The 25,787-nt window shown below is 32.7% G+C and overlaps 4 protein-coding genes and 1 pseudogene across 7 annotated transcripts; 2 read left to right on the top strand and 3 right to left on the bottom strand.

The window, feature by feature from the left end:
• Nucleotides 1-3,260: 3,260 nt before the first annotated feature.
• On the bottom strand, nucleotides 3,261-4,436 carry LOC107634122 (heavy metal-associated isoprenylated plant protein 3-like). Its single transcript, XM_016337696.3, has 4 exons — nucleotides 4,289-4,436; nucleotides 3,888-4,214; nucleotides 3,718-3,808; nucleotides 3,261-3,630 (listed from the first exon to the last, which is right to left on the bottom strand). The coding sequence occupies exons 1-4, from the start codon at nucleotides 4,298-4,300 to the stop codon at nucleotides 3,479-3,481; spliced, it is 582 nt and encodes a 193-aa protein (XP_016193182.1). The 5' UTR covers nucleotides 4,301-4,436; the 3' UTR covers nucleotides 3,261-3,478.
• A 6,460-nt stretch (nucleotides 4,437-10,896) lies between these two features.
• Nucleotides 10,897-12,357, top strand: LOC107629259 (heavy metal-associated isoprenylated plant protein 3). Its single transcript, XM_016332003.3, has 4 exons — nucleotides 10,897-11,086; nucleotides 11,161-11,487; nucleotides 11,568-11,658; nucleotides 11,746-12,357. The coding sequence occupies exons 1-4, from the start codon at nucleotides 11,075-11,077 to the stop codon at nucleotides 12,165-12,167; spliced, it is 852 nt and encodes a 283-aa protein (XP_016187489.1). The 5' UTR covers nucleotides 10,897-11,074; the 3' UTR covers nucleotides 12,168-12,357.
• Nucleotides 12,358-17,625: 5,268 nt separating this feature from the next.
• On the bottom strand, nucleotides 17,626-18,119 carry LOC107629258 (uncharacterized; annotated as a pseudogene).
• Nucleotides 18,120-18,925: 806 nt separating this feature from the next.
• On the top strand, nucleotides 18,926-23,339 carry LOC107629257 (ABC transporter F family member 1). 4 transcript variants are annotated; one of them, XM_088508947.1, is made up of 7 exons: nucleotides 19,046-19,144; nucleotides 19,243-19,487; nucleotides 20,453-20,589; nucleotides 20,719-20,792; nucleotides 20,889-21,099; nucleotides 21,192-21,426; nucleotides 21,898-23,339. In XM_088508947.1, exons 3-7 carry the CDS (start codon nucleotides 20,515-20,517, stop codon nucleotides 22,953-22,955), a joined length of 1,653 nt encoding a protein of 550 aa, XP_088365073.1. In that variant the 5' UTR covers nucleotides 19,046-19,144; nucleotides 19,243-19,487; nucleotides 20,453-20,514; the 3' UTR covers nucleotides 22,956-23,339. The 4 variants fall into 4 exon arrangements, with proteins under 4 accessions (XP_016187488.1, XP_088365074.1, XP_088365073.1 ...); XM_021117766.2 differs by having other exon boundaries at nucleotides 19,047-19,148; nucleotides 19,252-19,487; XM_016332002.3 differs by lacking the exon at nucleotides 20,453-20,589 and having other exon boundaries at nucleotides 18,926-19,144.
• A 526-nt stretch (nucleotides 23,340-23,865) lies between these two features.
• Nucleotides 23,866-24,243, bottom strand: LOC107632377 (auxin-responsive protein SAUR50-like). Its single transcript, XM_016336062.1, has one exon. It carries the CDS (start codon nucleotides 24,241-24,243, stop codon nucleotides 23,866-23,868), a length of 378 nt encoding a protein of 125 aa, XP_016191548.1.
• Nucleotides 24,244-25,787: the final 1,544 nt, after the last annotated feature.

The raw sequence follows: 25,787 nt of genomic DNA on the forward strand, positions 1-25,787 counted from the left end.
AAAACATCATAATTTATTATTTTTAATTATTATTTAGTTATTAATTTAATATTTTTAGTTTAATTGTTTAATTTAATAATATTTTTTATTTTTTATTTTTAAATATTAATAAATAATTAATGACAAAAAAATAATAAATAAATTGTGATAGTTTTCTATTATTTCCGGTGATGTGATATATATCTTCAAAATAAAGTAAGAAAGAGCTACCTGTCAAAGGAAAGAAACTAGCTGTGCACCCGCATGTCCGCCACACACAACCTGGTCTACTTCCACGTGAATCAAACCTTTCTCAAACACGTGTATGGTTCATACTTTCTTGGGAGTTGCCCCTGCTTCCTCTAAAATATCTATTTCCTTATATCAACTTTTTTATTTTTCATTGCTAGAATTGGAATTTGTCAAACATCCAACCAACTTTCATCTTTCAATAAGAATGTGACTTAACAGTGCATATCCAACAAAAAATTTGGATCAACATACTCTCTCTGTTATATGCCAGTGCACCAATAACCATTAAACATGACTGAACTGCTTAATTAATTAGCCTAATGTGTTAAAAATGTGTTAACAACCACTACCATCCTTTTTTATCTTTTGGATGTGATGTACCATAAATGTAAAACTCCCATATCCAATATAAATACGGAGAGAATTTTGATTGAATGGGTATAATTCAACTCTAAAAATTAGTGTTCGAAAATATATGAACATATATTTGCAAGTGAATGAGTGGTCTAATAATATTAGGTCAGATAATCTCTATTATATTTAAGTTGAAATTGAGTGTGTCTAATTTAATTCTAAAAATGAACTTATAAAGAGAGAAAGATTTTGTATTTATAAATAATTTGAAACTTTATACTTAAGGAATGTGAAACTTGTAATATTTTTTGTTTTTGTTTTTGAACTAGTGCAATATATTTGAAGTACTTAACTATTTTGAGACTTTTAGATCACATATATCCTCTTGAGAAAAAGAAAAGAGAAGGGCCCTCGCAAGGATACAACTGAAGCATGTGGAAAGGGGAGTTTTTGGTGAAGTAACTATTCTTTTGAGATGAGAATAAATTGCTCCAAGGGCACATTACCGGCCCTAAAAAGAGAGAGTTTTTGTTGGATTAAGGAGAGCCCTCTTTAATATTTTTTTGGGTGAGAGAACTGCTTTACATATTGGGCCTATAAAGCATGGGCCCAAATTAAAGGAAGCGCAAGAGCAAAGAAGTTTCTACTATGGCGTTGGGTACTTGGGTGAGTTGGGTCAAGTCAATGATAAATAACGAAAGAAGGAAGGAAAGTGGAAAGAGATGGGAAGAATGTTACGCCAAGAGTCCAGCGTGGCCCCCGTGGGTAGTATCATACACGCGCCAGCGTTATTGAGATCACTGTACTACACACTACACCCCTATATATAGCGTTATAGCTAAAGTTCCATTTAGCAAGTAATATCAGAATATTCTAGTTTTGTTCAAAAGGGTTGTCTTTATTAATTCTCATTCACAAAGTTAGAACTGCAATATTCATGATAAAATATTAAAAAGAAGGGAGAGTGCTATGTAAACAATGATCATCTTAAATAATATTAATAACGGTTCAACTAGGTATCCTTTAAATATGGTACAATTTTCAGCCTTTTCTTACAATAATTCAAAAAAAATAAAACTAACACATATAAAAATTGTAAATAGATTTAGTGTCTTTAAGAATTAAATTTATATTTAAAATTCAAATTAAATCAAACTAACATTTAAAATTTAAATCTTAAATTTCTGTTTTAAATTTAATATATTTAATATAATAATATTTTATAATTTAAATACACATCTAAAATTCAAATTACTCAAAATTTAAAATTTAACTTTTAAAATTCTAAAGGTTTTTTACATTTTAGAATGGATTAACTCTGACGGGTGCAAGAAAATTATGATTAAGTTCTATTTAGTAGTGTGTTAATGATCGAAAGATATTATTTTTGTTGCATAGTTTTCATAGTCAATTAGCTTGTTGGGTTGGTTGTATGGGCTAGTTACACTGAAATTAAAAGAAATACATCTATTTGTTGGGATAAGAATAAAGATAAGAACTTGTACAAGTAATTAGCGTAGATTATTACGATTCAGGACGTGTACTTAATTAGTTTGAGTAAAGAAGTAAAAAGTAATCTAGAGTTTATAAGAGAAGATGTAGTTGGTATAGTCATAAAAAATTGTGTTTTTATTTTTCAATTATAACACATCTAATAGTATGATATTATATACAAAATATTCTTAAAACACATCTAAAATGATAAAAATCTAGTTTTTAGATATAAACGTTTTCAAAATCGTTAAATTCTAGTTTTTAAATAAAAACGTGCATAATACAATTAATCTTTTGATTTTTGATTCAATAAAATGCATCTAATATTTATTATTTAAATTATTGGTTGGATTTTTTCGTTACTTTTCAATGATAACACATCTAATAGTATGATATTATATACAAAATATTTTAAAACACATCTAAAATTGTAAAAATCTATGATGTGTTATAATCGAAAAATAACAACACAATTTTAAATTAATTGTTGATTATAATAATTTTGAAAACTAATAAGTATCGAAAAAAATTCAACTAATAATTTAAATAATAAATATTATATTCATTTGATCGAATAAAAAATCAAAAGATTAATTGTATTATTAACGTTTAAATTTAAATATTTAAAGTTAGCCTGATTTTAGATGTGTTTTAAAAATATTTTGAATAAAATATCATACTATCATATGTGTTATAATTGATAAATAACAACAGAATTTTTATGACCATATCAATTACATCTTCTTTCTTAAATTCCAGATTTTTTTTTGCTTCTTTGCTCAAATTACTTACGTAGAAAGTACTTTATTTGCAACAACTTTATTAATAAAATTAAATAAGATCAACCTTGTTCCAATTAAATCAGCAGAGTATTTTTATGTTTAAATTAAAATATAATTAAAAATATTGAACATGATATTTCTTAACAAATTACATAAATACATATGTGAAAAATAATGATACCTTTCACCAATGCAAAATGAGAGAGTGCTTCAGCTGGAAAGTGGTGATAGTCTTCATCAATGAAGACGAGATGGAGAATTCAGCTGGCAGCGTCCTTTTTGGTTTGGAATTCACTAATGCGTATGAATGTCACGTAGAATAAGAAATTTAAAAAACTGTATCTGTTACGTGAAGTTACGAAAGTAAAGCAAATTCACAGTAACAACCAATAAAGTGGGTGGGTTTTAAAATTTAAATTTAAATTAAAATCTAATTATAGATATGTATCTACAAAATAGGAACATACTACACTAAAAAAATAATTAAATATTATTTAAATTTGATTAAAGGCTGATTAAAGGCTGATTAATATTGTACAACTAGCATTTCCCTTAGCATAATCATATCATATCATATCATAACAAAGACATTCCATGCATAAAACCAATATGCACCATCATATCTCCTTGTTGTCTGGTTTCTTGGGTGGGACCACCTCCACCTTCCTCTTGAGAATCTCCGTTAGATTCGCAGCCAGAGCCTTGACGTCCATGGTCCCCTTCACTGTCACCGTATCTTTCTCTTTGTTTATCTCCATTTCATTCACCCCTGCAAATGCAAATTCAAATTCAAATTACATCAACACTAATTACTCCATTAATTAATCAATTCGTGTGTGTATAGATATAGAAATACCTTTGGTTTTGGAGACAGTTTTGCGGATTTTGTCGACGCATCCCTGGCAGTGGAGCGCCACCTTCAGAACCGCCGTCGTCATTACCGGAGTCTGTTACAACATAATAATCAAATTGAATTGAAAAAGAAAAATGACAGGCTGGCACAGGGGGGCCATTACTGTTACTGACCTCTTTCTCTTTGGATTTCTTCTCCTTGTTATCGCCGTCGGTTTTGTTCTCTTTATTATGGTCGCCATTGTTGTTGTTTTTCTCCTTCTTGATCTGAGGTGAGATAAGAATCACCTTCTTGTTGAGCTTCTTCTCAAGCCTCTCCTTCATTTTGGCGGGATCTGAAACTTTTCCGGTTCCGGTTATCTTTCCGGTATCGGTCTCCGCCTTGACATTGTCGACGCCGGGGTAAGAGCGGAGGCAGCGTCTGATCTTGGAAAAGCAGCCATCGCAGCTGCAATCCACCTCCAACACCACATTGTTTTCTCCACCCTCGCTCTTCTTCTTCTGCAACATCAAATTCAAATTACAGCACAATAAAACGAATTATTCATTATTTTACAGAATTTAAAAATGTGTACCTCCTCGCCCATTGTGGTGGTTACTCTGAGTTGAGTGTGTAAGAGTGTGAGAGGTTAACCGCAAAATCAAATGATGAAATATGCTATCTTTGTATATTATATAATAAAATAAAATAAAAGGAGTGCTCATTTTTTTTCTCTCCTATCTTTGAGATTCCCTGTCCATGTGATTAAAGTGCATTATTTAAATAGACTTTTATTTAACCGTAACTCTAAGACGTGATGAGCACGCACCGACATAAATCCCAAAATGATTTCTGCATCGTCTCTGAAATTCTAATGTCATCAATTTTGTCCTTGAGATTGAAAAAAATTACTATATTAATCTCTGACCTATTTTTCATTAATGACGTGATGACATGGCATGATGACGTGGATTGTAAATGATATGTGTCACTTTATGATTTGACCATGTGTAATGATATGATGATATGGTGACCAGTGACACGTGACATACTGACGTTGATAGTTGTGCCACGTGTCACAATATTATTTGGTCACGTGTCCGTTTGTGCCACGTATCGCAACCGTATTCGTCTACGTGTCATCCATTATGTCATCGTTGTATATGCACCAAATTAGTCCTTTACTTTGTATTAAGTGACTCATTTTAGTCCCTAAAATTGAATGTCGTGCACCAAACTAGTCCCTTCACCAATTTTTTTTCATTTTTTTTAAATTCAAAATTTTAATATCTTAGATACACTAATTTCAATTCTATTTTTTTATATATCGTTTAAATACAAGTGTTTTTATAAAAAATTTTAAGATTTTAATTTTAATTATATAATTTTTTTAATAATTTAACATTGGTAAAATTTGTAATATATAAATATGTTATTATAAAAAAATAATTATATAATTGATTAGACACATTTTTTTCATAAAAATATGTGTTTTTAACAATAAATTAATAATTAAAATAAATATTTTTTTCTTATTAAATACATGTTTTCGTTATGTGTAAATGTGTTAGATTGAAAGTACTTCAAGTACCCTCACTACCATCTTTGACCTCTACAGTCTAGATGAAAGAGGTCAGAAATGGTAATGAAGGAAGCTTGAAATACATTCACGTCAACTCCAAAACGGCGGTTATTAGGGATATCCGCATGAAAAAATATTTTATAAAAGTACTGAAAGAGGTCGGAGATGGTAGTGAAGGTGCTTGAAAAGCCTTCACGTCAACTCTAAGTCGGCGGTTAGAGTATTCGCAACAGAAAAAATATTTTATAAAAACATTTTTATTTGAAGAACATGTGAACAATAGAATTGAAATTAATGCATTCAAAAATATTGAGAATTTTGAATTTACAAAAAAAATGAGAAAAAACTGGTGAATGAACTAGTTTGGTGCACGACATTCAATTTCAGGGACTAAAATGAGTCACTTAATACAAAGTGAGGGACTAATTTAATGCATATACAACGATGGCATAATGGATGACACGTGGACGAATAATGTTGCGACACGTGGCACAAATAAACACATGGCCAAATAATATTGTGACACGTGGCACAAACATTCACGTCAGCATGCCACGTGTCACTAGTCACCACATCATCATACCATTACACGTGGCCAAATCATGAAGTGACATGTGTCACTTACAGTCCATGTCATCACGTCATTAATGAAAAATAGGTAGGGGACTAATATGGTGCATTTTTTCAATCTCAGGGGCGTAATTGATGCAATTAGAATCTTAAGGACGATTTTAGTGCACGACGCCAATCTCAAGGACCATTTTGGGGTTTAACTCGCACGCAGCCACGTGAGGATAAATATATATATATATATATATATATATATATATATATATATATATATATATATATATATATATATCTCAGAAGTTCACAATAATCAAGTTAAAAGTGAGAGTAAACTACTATTTTTATCCATGAAAGTTAAAAACGCTGACATATCTATCTATAGAAGATAAAAATTACTATTTGTATCTATAAAAATTGACTTTCGCAAGCAAAATTATCCAAATCTTAAAAAATTAAATAAAATTTCTAAACTACATTTCTCCCCACCACTATCATCTCCTCCCTCCTTTTTCTTTCTCTCTCTCTCTCAATGTTCTCAGTCGCCCAATTCCAACATCAACCACATATCACCGTATCACCCTCCTCATTACTGTTCATCCCCTTCTCCGCCAATAACGTCGCAGACCTATGCCGAGCCCAGGAGCACCGCGCCAGCTTCTCCTCGCCACCATCACCATCGGCCTCGAACCAGAGCCTACTGCGTCAGAAACCCCTCCTCTTCACGCTACCTTATCACCGCCATAGCCAACCATCTTCACCTCTTTCCACATCGTACAACCCCCACCGTCGTTGCCTGATCCCTGCCGTTGTTATATCTACCTCTCCCCTAATTTCTTTTTGCTTTGTTCTTTATTACAGGTTATGATATTGAATATGAAAAATTGACAATTTTTGGTGAAGGTTCTAAGAAATTAGAGTTTTATTTTGAATCTATGCATGTTCTATTCTTCAATTTGATCTGAGTTTGTTATTTTTTGTGATTTTGAAGAGGATAGTGACTGAGCTATGTTGATGTTCAAGAGGTGAAATCAGAGAGGAAAAGTGTGTGAGTGAGGGAGAGAGAGAGATCGTCGATTCCAATGTTGGAGTTGGGAATTGGGGTTAAGGTCTGGGGTGCATCAGGAGAAGGGGCAAACGGATTATGAGTCAACCCGAAGAGATTTTGCAGGTAAGAGAGAGTGTGGGGGCAAGGAATCTGAAGATGATTCTGTTGTTGTTGATGATGGTGAAGCTCTTTTTCTGGATTGAGAATTCGAAGAAGCAGAATAGAGAGAGAGAAAAACAAAACACGGAAGGAAATGGAGAGAAAGAGAAAGAGGAAGGAGTTGACAGAGAGTATGAAGGGATATGATGCTACGACAGTGGTGGTTTAGGTGATGCAGATAGTGATTGATGATGGGTACATGCGTGAGAGAAGAAAATGGGGTAGTTTGGAGATTTTATGTAATTATTTAGGGTTTGGATAATTTTGCTTGCGAAAGTCAAATTTTATGGGTACAAATGGTAATTTTTATTTTCTATGAGTAGATATGTCAGCGTTTTCAACTTTTATGGGTAGAAATGGTAGTCTACTCTAAAAGTGATGAAAAGAAAAAAGGGTAAACACAAACTTTTCAAAAGGAATTATCGAGATGCCCCTTTTTTTTTCCTTAAGGATACAATTCATTATATTTTTAGGTGATTTCTTTCAAACTCATGCTAATTTTTTAGGTAAGTTACCATTGTATATGTGTCATCATCTCAGCCATTGATAAAAAAAATTTTAACTTTGCATTAATTCGTTTATTAAATGTTTTCACACTACATTGTATTTTATATTATTTACATTATACCACGTAAGGTATTTATACTGTAATATAAATGAGTGCAATGTACAAATAGTTGAATTTACAAATTCATCCCCAAATACCATACAAATCAAAACATTCCCCAAATACCATTCGAATATCTAGAGCTTCTTCTTCTACCTCTCAAAATACACTTCGAAGGCACTGCTTCTTCTTCAACCTCACTCATTCTTCTACCCTTGTACTACCTTACTGCTTCTTCTTCTCTACCATTCCTGTAGGTGATGGGTTTGATTTTTCCGGCGACCCACTTACAAAACCTTCCCCAAATACTCCTGTAATGTCCACTGCTTCTTCTTCCACTACCTCACTGCTTCTTCTACCCTTCGTATAGGTGATGGTTTTGATTTTTCCAGCAACCCACTCGCAAAACCTTCCCCAAATACTCCTGTAATGTCCACAACTTCTTCTTCTACCTCACTGCTCCTCCAACCCTTCCTGTAGGTGATGCGTTTGATTTTTCCAGCAACCCACTCACAAAACTTTCCCTAAATACCGCTTTAATGTCCATAGCCTCTTCTTCTACCTCATTCTTCTGATTTCTTCGATGACTCATCGTCAGGGACAGATTTTTCTGGACCCCGTCGAAGGCCCTGCCTACTGCTTCTTCGTCTAGGGTTGCGCGTGTGTCCTTTCTGTGAGTCACAGGCAAAGTGAAGTATTTCCGAAACCGTCGAAGAACCAAACTCATCCCTTTGCCGGGAACGGTTCCGACGACCCACGTGCAAAACCCTCTCGAAAAACCATTGTAAGGCCTACTGCTTCTTCTTGTAGCTCATTCGTTTGTTTTTGTTGTCGATTTTCACAACCAATTTTGCGTGATTTGTTCTGTTATTCACTTTCTTTAATCACTGTTGATCGAAGCAGATTGTTTCAATTTTGAATGCAATAGTTGATAATAGTTGTTCATGGTGGTGTTTCAATTTTAAATGCAAAACCCTCTCGAAAAACCATGGCCAGTGATGCATGCTCCTCAAACACGAGACGAGGCAGAGGCGAAGCCGGAGGACAACAGGAACCGAATGGTGTGGTCTCAGAATGCTTCTGCGAAAAATATGCCATCTGTTACATGTCGAAGACAGATACCAATTCGAATAGGCTATTTTTTGGATGTCCATTGTTAAAGGTAAGCACGCAATTCTTCATGCATGATCACTAAGTTTATACTAAAATTGGGTAAATTTTGAATTTTTGAAATGGAGGTTTAGAATATATAGATTTTGGTTATTTTTCCTAGTTCAAGTTATTGTGAAACGTGATTTTGAATTATTTGAAATGGCATGCCTATTGGTTTAGTTATTATTTAGTTATTAATTTAATATTTTTAGTTTAATTGTTTAATTTAATAATATATTTTATTTTTTATTTTTAAATATTAATAAATAAAAAAAATAAATACATTGTGATGGTTATCTATTATTTCTGGTGATGTAATATATATATCTTCAAACTAACACAGTGTTTGGTTCAAACGAAAATAAGGGGAAGGAAAATCTAAGAAAAGAAAATGAGTGAAAAATCAAGTTTTCTATTGTTTGGTTTATCAAAGAAAATGAAGAAGAAAAGAAAAAAGGAGAGTGGAATCTACAAAATACTTTTCTCTTTGAGTAAGAGATAAAAACTAACAAGAAAAAGGAGATAACGATATAATTACAAATTTGCCCTCAGCTTAATAAAAAGATTAAAATATTTTATTTTATTTTTTTTTACATCTGGAAACCATCTCTTGTGCTCTTCTCAATTTTACAGCACTATCAAACTTTATCTTTTTTTAAATATAATTAAAGAGATTAATAATATAATTTATGAATAATTATTTACTTGTAATATTATTTATTTGTATATATTTAAAAAATAATGATATATTTTTTGTTTATCATATTTAAAAAACAATAAAAGAAATATATAACTTTAAAAAAATTGTTGTTATTAATAAAAATAATATGTTAAAATTTTAAAATACAATTTAAATTATTTTTTTTATTAAAAAGATAACTTAAATATATTAATAAATTATAATTTATATATAATATAAGTAAGGATATTAATATAATTTTATTCTAATATAATTTTCTTTCTTCTTATTTTTTTTCATCTAAACAAAAGAAATTTTTTTTTTTTATTTTCTTTCCATTCATTTTCTCTTCGTCCAAACAACAAGTCTACTTCCACGTGAATCAAGCCTTTCTCAAACACGTGTATGGTTCATACTTTCTTGGGAGTTGCCCCTGCTTCCTCTAAATTCTAAAATATCTAATTCCTTATATCAACTTTGTTTTTATTTTTCATTGCTAGAATTGGAATTTGTCAAACATCCAACCAACTTTCATCTTTCAATAGGAATGTGACTTAACAGTGCACATTCAAAAAAAAAAATTGGATCAACATACTCTCTCTGTTATATGCCAGTGCACCAATAACCATTAAACATGACTGAACTGCTTAATTAATTAGCCTAATGTCTTAAAAATGTGTTAACAACCACTACCATCCTTTTTATCTTTTGGATGTGATGTACCATAAATGTAAAACTCCCATATTCAATATAAATACGAAGAAAATTCTGATTGAATGGGTATAATTCAACTCTAAAAATTAGTGTTCGAAAATATATGAACATATATTTGCAAGTGAATGAGTGGTCTAATAATGTTAGGTCAGATAATCTCTGATATTACATTTAAGTTGAAATTGAGTGGGTCTAATTTAACTCTAAAAATGAACTTATAAAGAGAGAAAGATTTTGTATTTATAAATAATTTGAAACTTTATACTTAAGGAATGTGAAACTTGTAATTTTTTTTTTTGAACTAGTGCAATATATTTGAAGTACTTAACTATTATGAGACTTTTAGATCACATATATCCTCTTGAGAAAAAGAAAAGAGAAGGGCCCTTGCAAGGATACAACTGAAGCATGTGAGAAAGGGGAGTTTTTGGTGAAGTAACTATTCTTTTGAGATGAGAATAAATTGCTCCAAGGGCACATTACCGGCCCTAAAAAGAGAGAGTTTTTGTTGGATTAAGGAGAGCCCTCTTTAATATTTTTTTGGGTGAGAGAACTGCTTTACATATTGGGCCTATAAAGCATGGGCCCAAATTAAAGGAAGCGCAAGAGCAAAGAAGTTTCTACTATGGCGTTGGGTACTTGGGTGAGTTGGGTCAAGTCAATGATAAATAACGAAAGAAGGAAGGAAAGTGGAAAGAGATGGGAAGAATGTTACGCCAAGAGTCCAGCGTGGGCCCCGTGGGTAGTATCATACACGCGCCAGCGTTATTGAGATCACTGTACTACACACTACACCCCTATATATAGCGTTATAGCTGAGTGCATAGCTACCACAACACTCTTACACTCACTCAACTCAGAGTAACCACCACAATGGGCGAGGAGGTACACATTTTAAAATTCTGTAAAATAATGAATAATTTATTTTATTGTGCTGTAATTTGAATTTGATGTTGCAGAAGAAGAAAAGCGAGGGTGGAGAAAACAGTGTGGTGTTGAAGGTGGATTGCAGCTGCGATGGCTGCTTTTCCAAGATCAGACACTGCCTCCGCTCTTACCCCGGCGTCAACAATGTCAAGGCGGAGAGCGACACCGGAAAGATAACCGTCACCGGAAAAGTTTCAGATCCCGCCAAAATGAAGGAGAGGCTTGAGAAGAAGCTCAACAAGAAGGTGATTCTTATCTCACCTCAGATCAAGAAGGAGAAAAACAACAACAATGGCGACCATAATAAAGAGAACAAAACCGACGGCGATAACAAGGAGAAGAAATCCAAAGAGAAAGAGGTCAGTAACAGTAATGGTCCCCCTGTGCCAGCCTGTCATTTTTCTACTTTCAATTCAATTTGATTATTATGTTGTAACAGACTCCGGTAATGACGACGGCGGTTCTGAAGGTGGCGCTCCACTGCCAGGGATGCGTCGACAAAATCCACAAAACTGTCTCCAAAACCAAAGGTATTTCTATATCTATACACACACGAATTGATTAATTAATGGAATAATTAGTGTTGATGTAATTTGAATTTGAATTTGAATTTGCAGGGGTGAATGAAATGGAGATAAACAAAGAGAAAGATACGGTGACAGTGAAGGGGACCATGGACGTCAAGGCTCTGGCTGCGAATCTAACGGAGAAGCTCAAGAGGAAGGTGGAGGTGGTCCCACCCAAGAAACCAGACAACAAGGAGAACAATGAAGGCAAGAAGAACAAGGGTGGTAATAATAATAATGAAGAAATGGTGACGATGGAGCTGAATAGAATGGAGTATATAGCAGCTCCACATGTTCCATTTCCATCTGCATATGGATATGGATATGCTCCTGTGGTGCATCCACATCATCATGGCGGTTACAGCTATATGCCTGCGTATACGTACCCGGAGCAGTTTCACTTGCATGCACCGCCACCACCTCCTCATAATATCTTCAGTGATGAGAACCCACATGCTTGTTCTCTCATGTGATCGTCATCGTCACCACGCTTATTATGCTCTTTAGGGATACCCAATAGAGACTCTCTATTTTCCTTTTCAATGCTTGTGACTTGTGATTAAGAGTAACCAATATTCCAAATCAGGATTTGTTATTAGCTATAATGCTATTGTAAATGACCAAAAAAAAATAAAATTGGAGAATCTCTATACTCTTTCTCTCTCCCCACTTCCACAGCTGTTTAATTTGTTAAGAGAATGTAAATTGGTTAAAAAAATATATATAATATTTGGAATCAAATCAATGTCTTGCAAGTTGCAACGGGAAGGTGCTACCAATGTTCATCAAGCTCCGAATCCGATAAATTAAGATACACAATAATAATATTCAAAAAAGGTTATGGAAATAGAGAGAAAAACTATTAGTAGTGAGGTTTTATGTTTGTGAAGAGGGACGAGAATTAGAAGTAGAGAGTAAAATAGAGTTCAAAGTTAATGGAGATTGAAGGGGCATGGCATGTCCTTATTAGGTGAGCAATACGGTTGTCCTTGCTATTTTGCTTTCAAAATTTTGTCCTATTCCTTTGGGGCGAGGGGCCACTACCCTGAAGCCAGGTTCGTTAGTGGATTTTAAAACTGTCCTTTACTCCATTCCCTTGCGCGGTGCGCCTCTCTCTCTTTTACATATCATTCATAGTTGTCCCTATTGGCCTATTCTATCTTTTCTTTTCACACTGCTTTTCTTCCTATAATTTCTTCCAATTTAATTTGGATATTTTCCTATTGCTTTCTAAATGCCCCGCCCACCACTTCAATTTTAAATCATGCAAGCAAAAATAACTTTGGGCCAGAAATTCTCATTTTATCGTGTAAATTAACCTTATGATTTTTTTTAGTCTAAAGAGCAGTTTTATTTGTAAATTTATTTTTAATTGTAAATCGAACACATTCTAATTTTTTTCTTAATCCAAATTAAAAATTAAAAAATGAACACTTTTAAAGAATGAAAGGAGTAAAATTTTATAGTTTTTAATTACTATACTAGACGTGGTAAAATGTAAATCATTGACTTGTATGTATGCTTTAATTAAAGTAAAAAAATTTACCATTTAATGAGATATTCAATAATATGTAGAAACCCAAAATTATGAAAATTTTCAATATTATATATTTATTTTCATTACCCCATCACTCAAGCAATGAATTTGAAGACATGTGAAGTTTGTCCATAAAATTCTCTAGCAAAGTAACATTTCCAGCGTGTAAAATATTTATGAATTTATCGACAAGAAGAAAGACACGGGTGGCATTCAAAAATGGACAGAAATTTATAGATGATGATTATGATTCATTGATTTATGAATGAGATGAACAATTTTTTCCCCTTTCTCCTTTTAACATGAATGAGAAGATTTTATTCTTAGCTACTATTGTAATGTGGTTGTATCATTTTTCTGAATTATTTTAGTCAAGATGTAAATGTACCATACTTCTAACTTCTAAGTATGGCCAAACACGCTCCATATAATATCAACCATATTTATGAATGTCTTCAATATGTGGAGTACATTATAATTTTATTTTCCTCGAATGACCCTTATATAATTAGCACTAATAAAAGTATATAATCAAGTAATTTAGTGTAATGATTATGAAATGACTCGTGAATTGATCTCTGGGTTCGTTTATTATTATCTGGAAACAAGTGAAAGTTGATGAGTTACATTGATTTTTTTAAAAGTGACTATTTACGTCAAAATATTTTTATACAAAAATGATAACTAAGTTTAAAAATGTATTATATTAAATAATTCAATAAAACATAATAATATATATCTAACAGTTCTTACCTATTATTTTCACACAGGGGATTACTTTGGTTTGCATGTGCTACTCATAAGGGATCATGATGGTGCATATGGGTTTTGGAAAAGTATAGGGTACCAACGTATTATTTGTCAACTTATTATTAATAATAATTAATTATTATATTTTAAATACATATATAAGGAGACATATCCAAAAAACATATATATAAAAACACTTTTATATTAAATACAGTTATAAAAAAGATATTTTTATTAGATACATATACTTTTATTAAATACAATAAATTGACAAAAGTTGACAGAAATACTATTAGTAATGTATTGACAGAAGTTGACAGAAATACTATTAGTAACGTAGTGGGATTGTCATTATGCATGGAATGTCTTTGTGCTATTATATGATATATGATGATGCTAAAAGCTTACCTTGACCATCATATCCCCAGCTATTTGATTTTTGTCTAACTTTGTGTGGGAAGAAACAAGAACCTTCATTTCAAAAAGTATTTATCCATACTTATATATGTTAATCACTATATTAGAAAAAGAAAAAAAAAAAAGAAGAATGATTACCTTTCTCTTTAATATTTTATCATGAATATTGGCAGTTCTAACTTTGTGAATGAGAATTAATAAAGACAACCCTTTTGAACAAAACTAGAATATTCTGATATTACTTGCTAAATGGAACTTTGAGAGAGGTTAACCGCAAAATCAAATGATGAAATATGCTATCTTTGTATATTATATAATAAAATAAAATAAAATAAAAGGCGTGCTCAATTTGTTTTCCTCCTATCTTTGAGATTCCATGTCCATGTGATTAAAGTGCATTATTCATAGACTTTTATTTAACCGTAAGCTCTAAGACGTGATGAGCACGCAGCCATGTGAGGATAAATAAGTAAATAACCATCACACATATATATATATATATATGATATCTCAGAAGTTCACAACAATCAAGTTAAAAGTGATACCCCTTTTTTTCAAAAGGAATTATTGAGATACCCCTTTTTTTCCTTAAAGATACAATTCATTATATTTTTATCATAAGTTTTAGAATATACCAAAGGTTTTCTTTTCAGTCTCTCTTCTTTTGTGGCAGTCCTTTCTCCACTTCCTTGATACCAAAATTATTTAGAAGTAATGAAGTCAATTAATTATCTTATAAAACTTGAGAGCAATTAAGCCATCATCATATGTTGAAATTATTATTTGGTAGAAGCAAATGACAAGTCAACAAGACAATTATTTGTAATTATTAGGGAGTTTTGTTTGGTAGAAGTAGTACCACATTTTATCAATGTATTCATAAACAATATTAATTAATTCAACAAATTAAATAATTAGTTTGGTTACTTAATAACGCGGACAAATAATGTTAGACATTGATCACAATGATGGCTACCTTGAAGGTAAGAAATGTCACAGACTCACACAGAAAACATGGTGGTGGAGCATTAAATAGTACTAACATCAAGGAAATAAATAAAATGCACCTTTAAAAAAAAAAAAAAATTGACAATGAAGTGAACTTTATTCATAGTTGATTTTCTCTCTAAGGGGCCACACACTTTAAAGGGTCTGAAACTACTTAGTATTCTTCTTCACTTATAAACGTGTAAATGTAATTTATAAAATTTTAGAAAAAAATGGTTGCGGGGTTACAAGGATTTGTTGTTCATTGTGTTAGCATATGAAACAGAAATTGATCCTTTTTAATTATTATTAGGGATGCTCTCATAAACACCCATAAAACGTTTTTTTTTTTTAATATTTTTTAATAATTAAAATTTAACACATATAATCACTTAACTCAAAATTATATAGTGAATCAAATTTTGAATCCATCTAAATTAATATTATTTTTTATAAAAAATGATTACAATACCCCAATTATATAAAATGATTAAAATACTCTTATTATATATATTAATTTTGAGAATTTTAAATTTTAGCCCTTTTCTTCTCTATCGTTATAGGGTTAGAATTTAAAGTTTTCAAAATTTATATATATATATGATAGGAATATTTTAGTTGTGTTTTATAATAGGAATTCTGTAGTAATTTTTTATAAAAAATATTAATTTATACTGGCTTAAAAATTTAATTTATTAATTTTTTTGCTAAATTGATTTGTCCAGTCTAATTTTAATAAAAATAATACAATTTAATTAATTATATGTGTTAAATTTTAATTTTTAAAAAACATCTTTAAAAAAAGACATTTTTGACATCTTTATCTAAGTGGCTCCCTTCTTATTATTATTATTATTAGAAAATTTATCTATTTTACCTTATTTATTTGCACTTAACACACATATGATCAAGTTAATTTTTCTTATTAAGAGGAGCTTGTGAACTTTTGCCTCCTTGTCCTTTCTTTTGTGCACAAAGCAAGAAAGCCAAAAAATCCGAAACCTTTTTGCTTTTGCTTTTAACTGTTTCGCCAGTAACAATAGTAATTCATCATAGACAATATTAACTGAAGTTGAAGCCTTTTCATTTTTATCTACTGTACCCTAAATTCTTATTTATATTCATTTTATTCAAATTTTCATGGTGAATAGTGATTGATGAAGAAACAAAATTGATGGCTGAATATGACAATTGTCGAACAGAATCATTGCTTAGTTTTCCTTATCTTCTTTAACAACCAAAGAATCTCAATGGTCGATAAAAATAGCTACAAATAACATAAATAATTGAAACTTAAGATGACTATGGAATTAAGTAACTTGCACTACTAGTTGTGGATTTAATCAGTGTGTGGAAAAAATACCTATCCAATCTGTTATGTTGAACTCGTGTAACATCCAAAGTTTAATGTCATCTCTTCTTTTGCATAAGATCATTGGAGTCCACTGTTATACATTGACTTTAAGTCAAAAACAATTTGTTATACCAAATTAGAAGATAGAGAGCAAAAACATTGATGAAGATAGTTCCAGTTTCAAAAGTATTTATTTACACTTCTTTAATTATTAATATAAATTAAAAAATAAAATCTTTCAAAATACCGCTATCTTTCATAAAGCGAAGTTAATGTCACTTAAATAAATACTAAATAGAAAAGAGCTCATGATTTTTGCCAAATTTCAGAGAAAATCAAATTGCCATTTGAAAAAAAATTAAAGTAATTTCAGCAGCAGGAAGGGATGAAATACAATGCTAATCCTTTAATTTGGAAGTTAAAAAATTTCCATGCTGCCTTAGAAAAGTCCAAGAAAAGTGGTCATGGTCAGTCTTGGCTGGCTCTTTGAATATTATATCAATTAGCAACCTTACAAGTTACAACTAAGTCTGGTCAACTCTATGATTTTTGCCTATAACATATTTTCATGAAAGTCTCAATAAAACTATAAAATTGTGCAGGGTAAGCACTATAAAGTGTAAATTGTAAACACTGAAACTTTGTATGATGGACTTGTTATGATATACATATTTTTTTCCTTTGTAGGTATCATTACCTATTTTTGTTTGGACATAAACTTTTTGAGTGATGCACATACTAAAGTATATGCATGCCAAATGAAAGTAGCAGCCCAAAATACATAACTAAGTGACAAAAATGACAGCATCTAGTACACGTTATTCTGATTTACAAAAAAAAAAAAAAAAAAACAACAGAAGATAGATGTATTTGTATATTCACTATATTGCAAAGATGTTCTTAGTATTGAATCACTGCATTCATATATTATCATTGGCATATAAATACATTCTAATATATTTATAAATATACAAGAGATATTTTAAGAATGGCTAGGAGAAGAATCGTTACCAATTACCATCATCTTCATCTATGAGTTTAACACCATTGTTTTTAAGGGCATTAACAATAACCCAAACGTTGGTTTGGCTCTTAAATCCCTTCTTCTCTATTTCCTTGGTTACATTGAGATGAATTCCTCTCCCTTGTCCATCCTTAAGTTCCTCAACTTTGAGCCGCATGGCCAATACCTCCCCAACAACAGCAACTGCTTTTGCATTGCATGACCGGCCGCACTCAAGCGACTGTTTAATGGAGTGTTCCGCAATGGAGAAGGTTGCTACAATATGACCATAGTTTCTATCCACCACGTTTGTCGTAACGTGTTTTAACGATATGAATATCCTCAAGCCTCAGCACATACCGCTTCAAAACAGTCATTCTTCAATTATCTAATGGCATAGTAAATTAAGCACACAAATTAGTTTAAATAAAAACTAAAGGGAGGATGGAAAGCAATGCTACACATAATGAAAGGAGAAACTAATGTCTTAATTGCAAACATGAAGGATACACCACCAAATCTGAAATTTTACATAAAAGAAAAGATTTATGTATAACGAAATGAAATGTCTCAAGATGCATCACAACATTGAGACGCCAAAATTTAAAACCATGAAGAGCAGTTCAATGAGCGTGACATAACAGAGTAAATATATCAAACTATGGAAATCTCAAATATGAATATAACATGTCACCTAGCTTATGAACATTGTCCAAAGAGGTAAACAAGTAACCAACCTTTAATCAACTTATTCAATTACGTTGAAAAAACCACAGAACTAGAAATCAAGAGATCAAGGAATAATGAGAGTAAGGAACCATTATTTTAAGCAGCAACCATGAGCTCACTAAAACAATAATCCACACAATAAACTCATTTGCGAAGCACATGTAGTTCAGGCATTTCATCAAACATATCATGAGCAAGTAAATAAAATGAAACTCATACCCGTAGCACTTCAAAAACTACCAAAACTGAATAACGAATCTCGAGAATCCGATGGCTCAAAACCCAAAAGCTAGAGATTAATAATGGACCAAAATTGGGCTTGTTCTGGGGCTTAGGCCCAATTTTATGTTATTGTCAATGGGCCTATCTAGAAGTGAAGCCCAATGAAAAAGGCTTTTTAAACTCCACTAGCTTCCTTGTGTCTCAAAAAATCAGAGCTGAAGAGTGGTGTAGAAAGGTGCCACCTCAAAAAGGTTTTGTTGACTTTCACTTTTTTCTCTCACCTGTCACAGTCCCACACGCAAATCTCAAAGCCCAACCTCACTATATAAATACTCCGAAAAACTTGAACAGAAGAAACCTCAAGAACCCTAAATCCAGCATCTACACGCTCATTCGATATTCATTTCGATTTCCATCTCTATCTAGATCTAAATTTTGCATCGAGCTTCAGGTTCGTATTTCCGCGATCTAATCTTTTTCTGGGGAATTGAAGATTGGAAGTTTTTTTTTTTTTTAATTTATGAATTAAATTTTTGGTGTGATATGCAGGAATTGGAGATTGGAGATTGAAGATGGTGTCGGACGCAAGCAAGAAGAAGGCTGCGCAGAAGAAGATCGCCGCCGCAGCTAAGAGAGGCGGCAAGGCTGCTGCTGCCGCGGTTGCTTCCAAGGTGGCGGCGGTTGACGCTCATAAGGCGGCTGTTAAAGTGGCGAATGAGATCGCCGACCTTCGTATATCGGATCGTACTTGTACTGGTGTCCTCTGCTCCCATCCTCTGTCCAGGGATATTCGGGTAAGTAACAAACACTAACCAACTTTTCAACCATCAATTTTATTTATTTTTTATATAAAATAATAATTGGAATTTCATGTTTCCTGGAATACGCTTAAAGGAATATTCTGTTTAATAATTAAGCTGTATGCATGTGTCTTGCAGTGTTATTTTATTGTTAATTAATTGATAAAATACGCTTTGGAAGTTTTGAATTATATGGTGATAAGATTCTATCGAGTTTGCATTCTTATAATGTCATGCCTTTTGTATTTTGTGTCTTTCTTTTGTTTTGATTAAAAGGAAATAGTTAACATAAAATGTGAAATTACAAGGAGTGTGGGATAAAAGGAGATTGAAAGAGGTAGATTACCCTGATTTTGTTATTGAAATGTATCCGTGGGCGGTGCATCCTTTAGTTTGTCACTTACACTGTATATATAATTCTTTTATCTTTGATAGAAATTGAAAATGGGACAGAAAACATTTGTTATCGTTTCTCTGAGCTATTAAAAAAGGACCCAGCAACCATTTCGTATGCTGCTTGTTCTAATATTTATTGTTAAAGAATATGTTACATTGAGCTTCTGCTACATGTGTTTCGAAATTTACTTTTAGCAACTGAATGTTGTTTTCAAAAAGTATGATATTTTAACTAGTGTTTTCTATATATTAAAAAAGAAGCACTACCGAATCAGTTAGCTAAACGATGATTTTTTTTTTCTCGACCTTTTAAGAGAATTTTGGCCTGGGTTATTCAGTTGAAACTATTGGCTTACTTGTGTATGCATATTGGCCATTTCTTTCATTTAAAAGGGGAATAGGGAATACATGTCAATAAACCTCATTAATTAATGATGCAGATTTTCTTGAGCAAAATATACCCAAAAAGAAAAAAGTTATCAAGTTTGGTAATGCTTAATTTCTCTAAAACTTGGTAGATATTCCCGGTTTAGTGTGTCTTACTTCTAGCTTATTGTTGCTAGCGTGGGTGCATGTATTTGAGCGCCTAGCCGAGCAGCTGGGTCTGTAGCATGGGCATTCTACCATGTTGGCAGGGTCAATAGCTTGGTTCTCCTTTCTGAATGTAACCAATTACTCACCTATTACAAATTCTTTGGAGGTAGGTAAAATTGTAATATTGTGCAGTAAAAGGACGTTTCTGCATTATTAAATATTAATTAGAACTAGTTGTTAATAAGCTGGAATCATGAGCAGTATACTAATGCATTTCTTTGTGTTTTTATTACAGATAGAATCTCTATCGGTTACATTCCATGGACATGACCTAATAGTTGATTCTGAATTGGAGTTAAACTATGGAAGGTTTGTTGCCTGCCTTCACCTGATAGGCTTAGATATTTTACTGTCTGTGTAACTGGATTCTTACTGATAGTTGCGAGTACTCTAAATTTCTTTCAGACGCTATGGTCTACTTGGATTAAATGGATGTGGAAAATCTACTTTGCTTACGGCAATAGGTTGCCGTGAACTTCCGATTCCTGAGCACATGGATATCTATCACCTTAGCAGGGAAATTGAAGCCACAGATATGTCTGCATTGGAGGCAGTCATAAACTGCGACGAGGAAAGATTGAAGTTGGAAAAAGAAGCGGAAGCTTTGGCTGCTCAGGTTTGTTTTAAGTAGTAAGGCAGCTGACTAGTACCCATTTGTTACGTTATTTGGATGCGTTGCTAACTTTCTCCAGGTGACTTTAATTTCAGGACGATGGTGGTGGCGAAACTCTTGAACGGATTTATGAACGATTAGAGGCCCTAGATGCAGCAACTGCAGAAAAGCGTGCTGCTGAAATTTTACATGGTCTCGGTTTCAACAAGGAGATGCAAGCAAAGAAGACACGTGATTTTTCTGGTGGCTGGAGAATGAGAATTGCACTAGCTCGAGCTCTATTTATGAACCCAACCATTCTTCTACTTGATGAACCAACCAATCACCTTGGTATCCTCCCTCTCCTGCAATAATTCCCCATTTGTCTTGAATGGAGAAAATTTTGTCAGATCGGCTTGTGTTATGCACTAAAATGGTCATGATAATCATATTTCTTGCATTATGTTGGTTCATATTGAAGATTCTCTTGATGCTTTATGTATATGTTTTAGTTGTTGCTTTTAAAAGGCATATGATCATTAATATATCATTTGCATGTTTCATTATCTAATTCATATTCTTTATGGATTGTCTTGTTATATATGGTCACCTTATGGAAGATTTCTCCACCATCTGCTCATGTTATTGCGTAACTTAATCAAATTAAAATTAGGCTTAGGCACATATCTAGTAGCACAGCTGGTACAATATTATTTGAAGGTAGCTAGGTCAAATACTTGCTAATTGTCATACATCAAGTTCACTTTTGTGTATCATTGTTTTGATTGGCGCATATAAATTATTTATCTTTTGTGTGTGCAGATTTGGAAGCTTGTGTGTGGCTTGAGGAGAGCTTGAAGAAGTTTGACCGTATACTGGTTGTGATTTCACACTCTCAGGACTTCCTGAATGGTGTCTGCACAAATATTATCCACATGCAAAACAAAAAACTAAAGCTTTACACTGGTAACTATGACCAGTATGTTCAGACTCGTTCCGAGTTGGAAGAGAACCAGATGAAGCAGTACAAATGGGAGCAAGAGCAGATTGCCTCAATGAAGGAATATATTGCTCGATTTGGCCACGGTTCGGCAAAACTAGCTCGCCAAGCACAAAGTAAAGAGAAAACACTGGCTAAAATGGAACGGGGTGGACTTACCGAGAGAGTGGTTAAAGACAAAGTCTTGGTGTTCCATTTTACTGATGTGGGAAAACTTCCCCCTCCTGTTCTTCAGTTTGTTGAGGTGACGTTTGGTTATACCCCTGATAATCTCATCTACAAGAATATCGACTTTGGTGTTGATTGTGACTCTAGGGTAGCCCTGGTTGGACCCAACGGTGCCGGAAAGAGTACACTACTGAAGCTCATGACTGGTGACTTAATTCCCAATGATGGCATGGTCCGGCGTCACAACCATCTTCGAATTGCTCAATTTCACCAGCACTTGGCTGATAAGCTGGACATGGAGATGTCTGCACTCCAGTTTATGATGAAAGAGTACCCTGTAAATGAGGAAGAGAAGATGAGAGCAGCTATTGGGAAGTTTGGGCTGTCAGGTAAAGCTCAGATAATGCCTATGAAGAACTTGTCTGATGGGCAGAGGAGCCGTGTGATATTTGCATGGCTAGCCTGGAAGCAGCCTCATTTGCTACTCCTGGATGAGCCAACTAATCATTTGGATATCGAGACAATTGACTCATTGGCCGAGGCATTGAATGAATGGGATGGCGGCATGGTGCTCGTTAGCCATGACTTCAGGCTCATAAACCAGGTGGCCCATGAGATATGGGTGTGTGCAAATCAAACTATCACCAGATGGGATGGTGATATCATGGACTTCAAGATGCATCTCAAATCACAGGCAGGCTTATCTGACTGAAGTTGATAGGTGCTGGGGCATGAGCTATTTGGCTCGGATTTGGTGCTGCCATTTGAGTTGCGGAGTTACTCAAGGCTGATGAATGATGATGAAGTTCAATCACAGATTCGGTGCATAAAACCTTGCAATAATTTTGTGTTGCCAAGATGTCTCTTCACCCTCTTAAAATGGCGCTAATATATAGGATACTGTTCTCTTAATATGATTTAATTGCGTGGCTTTTTGCCAGCATGATAAGATGGTATGGTATCTTAAGTATTAGATATGATCCCCATCTGAATCACGCATGCGCTTGTTCTATATATTATATGATATGATAAGATATTATATGTTGTATCGAGATATTATGGTATTTTCTAATAATAACTGTTAGTCTTCGTCCCATCCTTATTGCTGGTTTTGTTTTTAAGGATACAAATGAGTATATTCCTAGGCATTTCCAAGTTTTGCGACTTCATTGAAGAATTTCAAGGATACACTACCTCTAATACATGCACATTGAATTTCAGGATCATAATGTGACATAGCGATTTCAATAACCTATCACCAAACAAATTTTCACATCTAAACAAATGTTCGACCAATAATTTAACGTTAATTGCAAAGACTTCTCATATTTGATCAACGCTTTATAATGTGATATAGTATTTGAACGTACACCATCTTATTAAAGTGAATAATAGCACATCAAAAGTTGAAAGTGCTAACATATTCAAGTCTCAAACCTGACATTGGACAAGGATATAGGCCTTTTCATTCTAGATCAAATCCTCTCTGGCACTGCATATTAGAGAAATACAATTTTAATAGGTGCTGAAACAGAAGCAAAATAGGACATATATGTACTAGGAAAATTTGTCTCCAATTTTCTATATCCATTAGAAAACAAAGCCTATTAAGAAATTAAGATTTATTTTTCATCTTCCTCTTTCTCCACTTGATGATGAGCCAGTAAGGTCTCAATGTCACTAGGGTTGCAAGGAATGGTAATTGCACCATGCTGATCAAAACCATACTCTTCAGCTGCTCTCTCCAACAAACTCAAGAATGTAGAGTTTCTCAAACACCTCAATGGCACCAAGAACCTCTTTGGTCCTTCAACAGTAGCAATCACAGCAAAATGGCCTTCTTTCACAGATGATGAGCTTGGTTTATTATTTTTACCTACTAGTAATAACACAACTTTATGAAGCTTTTCCAACAGAATCTTGAGCTTCAAAATGCCACCACTTAAACCCTTCTTTTTGTTGCTGCTGCTGCTTCTATTTCTTGCTGTCACCTCAGCCATAATCATGATCATGTAATATGATATCTATATATTTGTGCTGTAGTGCACTATATTATATTCCCTTCTAATTGAAATTGTATCTCTATCTATGTATGTATATGTTATTTTTGTGAACTTTATAAGATATATATAAGCCAATAAAAAAAGACATAACAACAGAAGATAATATTGCTTGCACAGTATTGAATATAATGCACAGAGCAGACACGATAAACATGCTACAATTAGAAAGTTAGTAGTAACACATGTAATTGAATCAGAATATGGTGCAATGTATCCATGTCTTTCATTTTATCATGTTAAGAGCCTCTTGTCTTATCTTCCTTGACATGTCATTTCAGTTGTTGCCTATGAAATTATTCATATAAGATTATAATTAATGAGAAAAGCACACCCTCCATGCCACCTTACATTGATTAATAAACATGTTTAATGTTAGTTTGATCAATTGGGTTGATGGGATAGTTCACCAGATGATTAGTCTTAATATGATATAATTGGATATAGCTAATTGTAGGCAGAATAATGTACCTTTAGGCTCATTATTACCAAAGCCTTTGATGGAGCTTTGGTAACACAATAAGTATAACTTAGATGTTAGATTTTCTTTTTAACTCTTCTATAATCATTTACCAAAATAAAAGAGATTTTATCAATAGTTATGTTATTCAGTTTTCTATGACTTACCACCATGAATAACTTCTTAAAGAAGAATTATATGTAGAGAGAAATTAAGATAATACACAAATAATTGATGTTTTAATATCATATATTAAGAGACCTATCAACAATATGGCGGATGAAAATCTTTTTTATATGTTAGATACTCATATGGAGTATCTTCAGTAAAGTTGCTATTTGAGAACCATTAATTGATTTAACATGTATGACTAAATTGTTATCTAATGTCTATCAACTATCAACTGCACATGAAAATAATTACATGTAAATTTTTACCGTCGTATATATTATCTCTCAAATATTTATTTTAAATTAAATAATGTTCATATAAACTTGTCTATGTGTGTGTTTCTTTTGCAATTATATATATATATATAATTGTGAATGAATGGTACAGAAATAGTAGGCACATGTGTATCATTAGGCAAATAGTAGCTAACCCTCCAACTCCAACCACTAAATTCTTATCATGTAGGCTGTTCCCCCGTTAATTTAGGGCAAGAGCCAAGCCAAGATGGTCTTGTTATTTCAGTTTATGCAGGCTTTGTATTGGTAAAATCTCCTCAAAACTAATAATGCTAGCTTACTATAGTTTTTGCATTTTTGCATCAAGTACATTGAACTTTAGACAAAATCCACATATTTATTTGCAGTTTGTATTTTCCTTTTAAATGTAAATTAGATAAAGCCTTGTTATTAGACATTTACATTCTATGGAATTCGAAAAGTGAGTAGTGATGATCAATATCTATATATGTATGTGATTGCTTAATCATACTTCGAAATATAATGCATCTAATTATGAAACAATGAAATAGTCCAAATTTGATAGAACCCCGCTCATACAAGAATGACTCTTAAAT

The sequence above is a fragment of the Arachis ipaensis genome, chromosome B3 (assembly GCF_059453495.1).
Source record: "Arachis ipaensis isolate K30076 ecotype BB chromosome B3, ASM5945349v1, whole genome shotgun sequence".
Lineage (NCBI taxonomy): Eukaryota > Viridiplantae > Streptophyta > Magnoliopsida > Fabales > Fabaceae > Arachis > Arachis ipaensis.

Excerpts from the sequence above, each read along its gene's own strand:
- LOC107629259 (XM_016332003.3), top strand. Across the intron at positions 11,488-11,567 it reads AGAAATCCAAAGAGAAAGAG|ACTCCGGTAATGACGACGGC; the intron begins GTCAGTAACAGT and ends ATGTTGTAACAG. Across the intron at positions 11,659-11,745 it reads AACTGTCTCCAAAACCAAAG|GGGTGAATGAAATGGAGATA; the intron begins GTATTTCTATAT and ends TTGAATTTGCAG.
- LOC107629257 (XM_016332002.3), top strand. The coding sequence starts at position 19,266 with ATGGTGTCGGACGCAAGCAAGAAGAAGGCTGCGCAGAAGAAGATCGCC. Across the intron at positions 21,100-21,191 it reads CGGAAGCTTTGGCTGCTCAG|GACGATGGTGGTGGCGAAAC; the intron begins GTTTGTTTTAAG and ends CTTTAATTTCAG. Across the intron at positions 21,427-21,897 it reads TGAACCAACCAATCACCTTG|ATTTGGAAGCTTGTGTGTGG; the intron begins GTATCCTCCCTC and ends TTGTGTGTGCAG.
- LOC107634122 (XM_016337696.3), bottom strand. Across the intron at positions 3,809-3,887 it reads AGAAATCCAAAGAGAAAGAG|ACTCCGGTAATGACGACGGC; the intron begins GTCAGTAACAGT and ends ATGTTGTAACAG. Across the intron at positions 3,631-3,717 it reads AACTGTCTCCAAAACCAAAG|GGGTGAATGAAATGGAGATA; the intron begins GTATTTCTATAT and ends TTGCATTTGCAG.
- LOC107632377 (XM_016336062.1), bottom strand. The coding sequence starts at position 24,243 with ATGGCTGAGGTGACAGCAAGAAATAGAAGCAGCAGCAGCAACAAAAAG.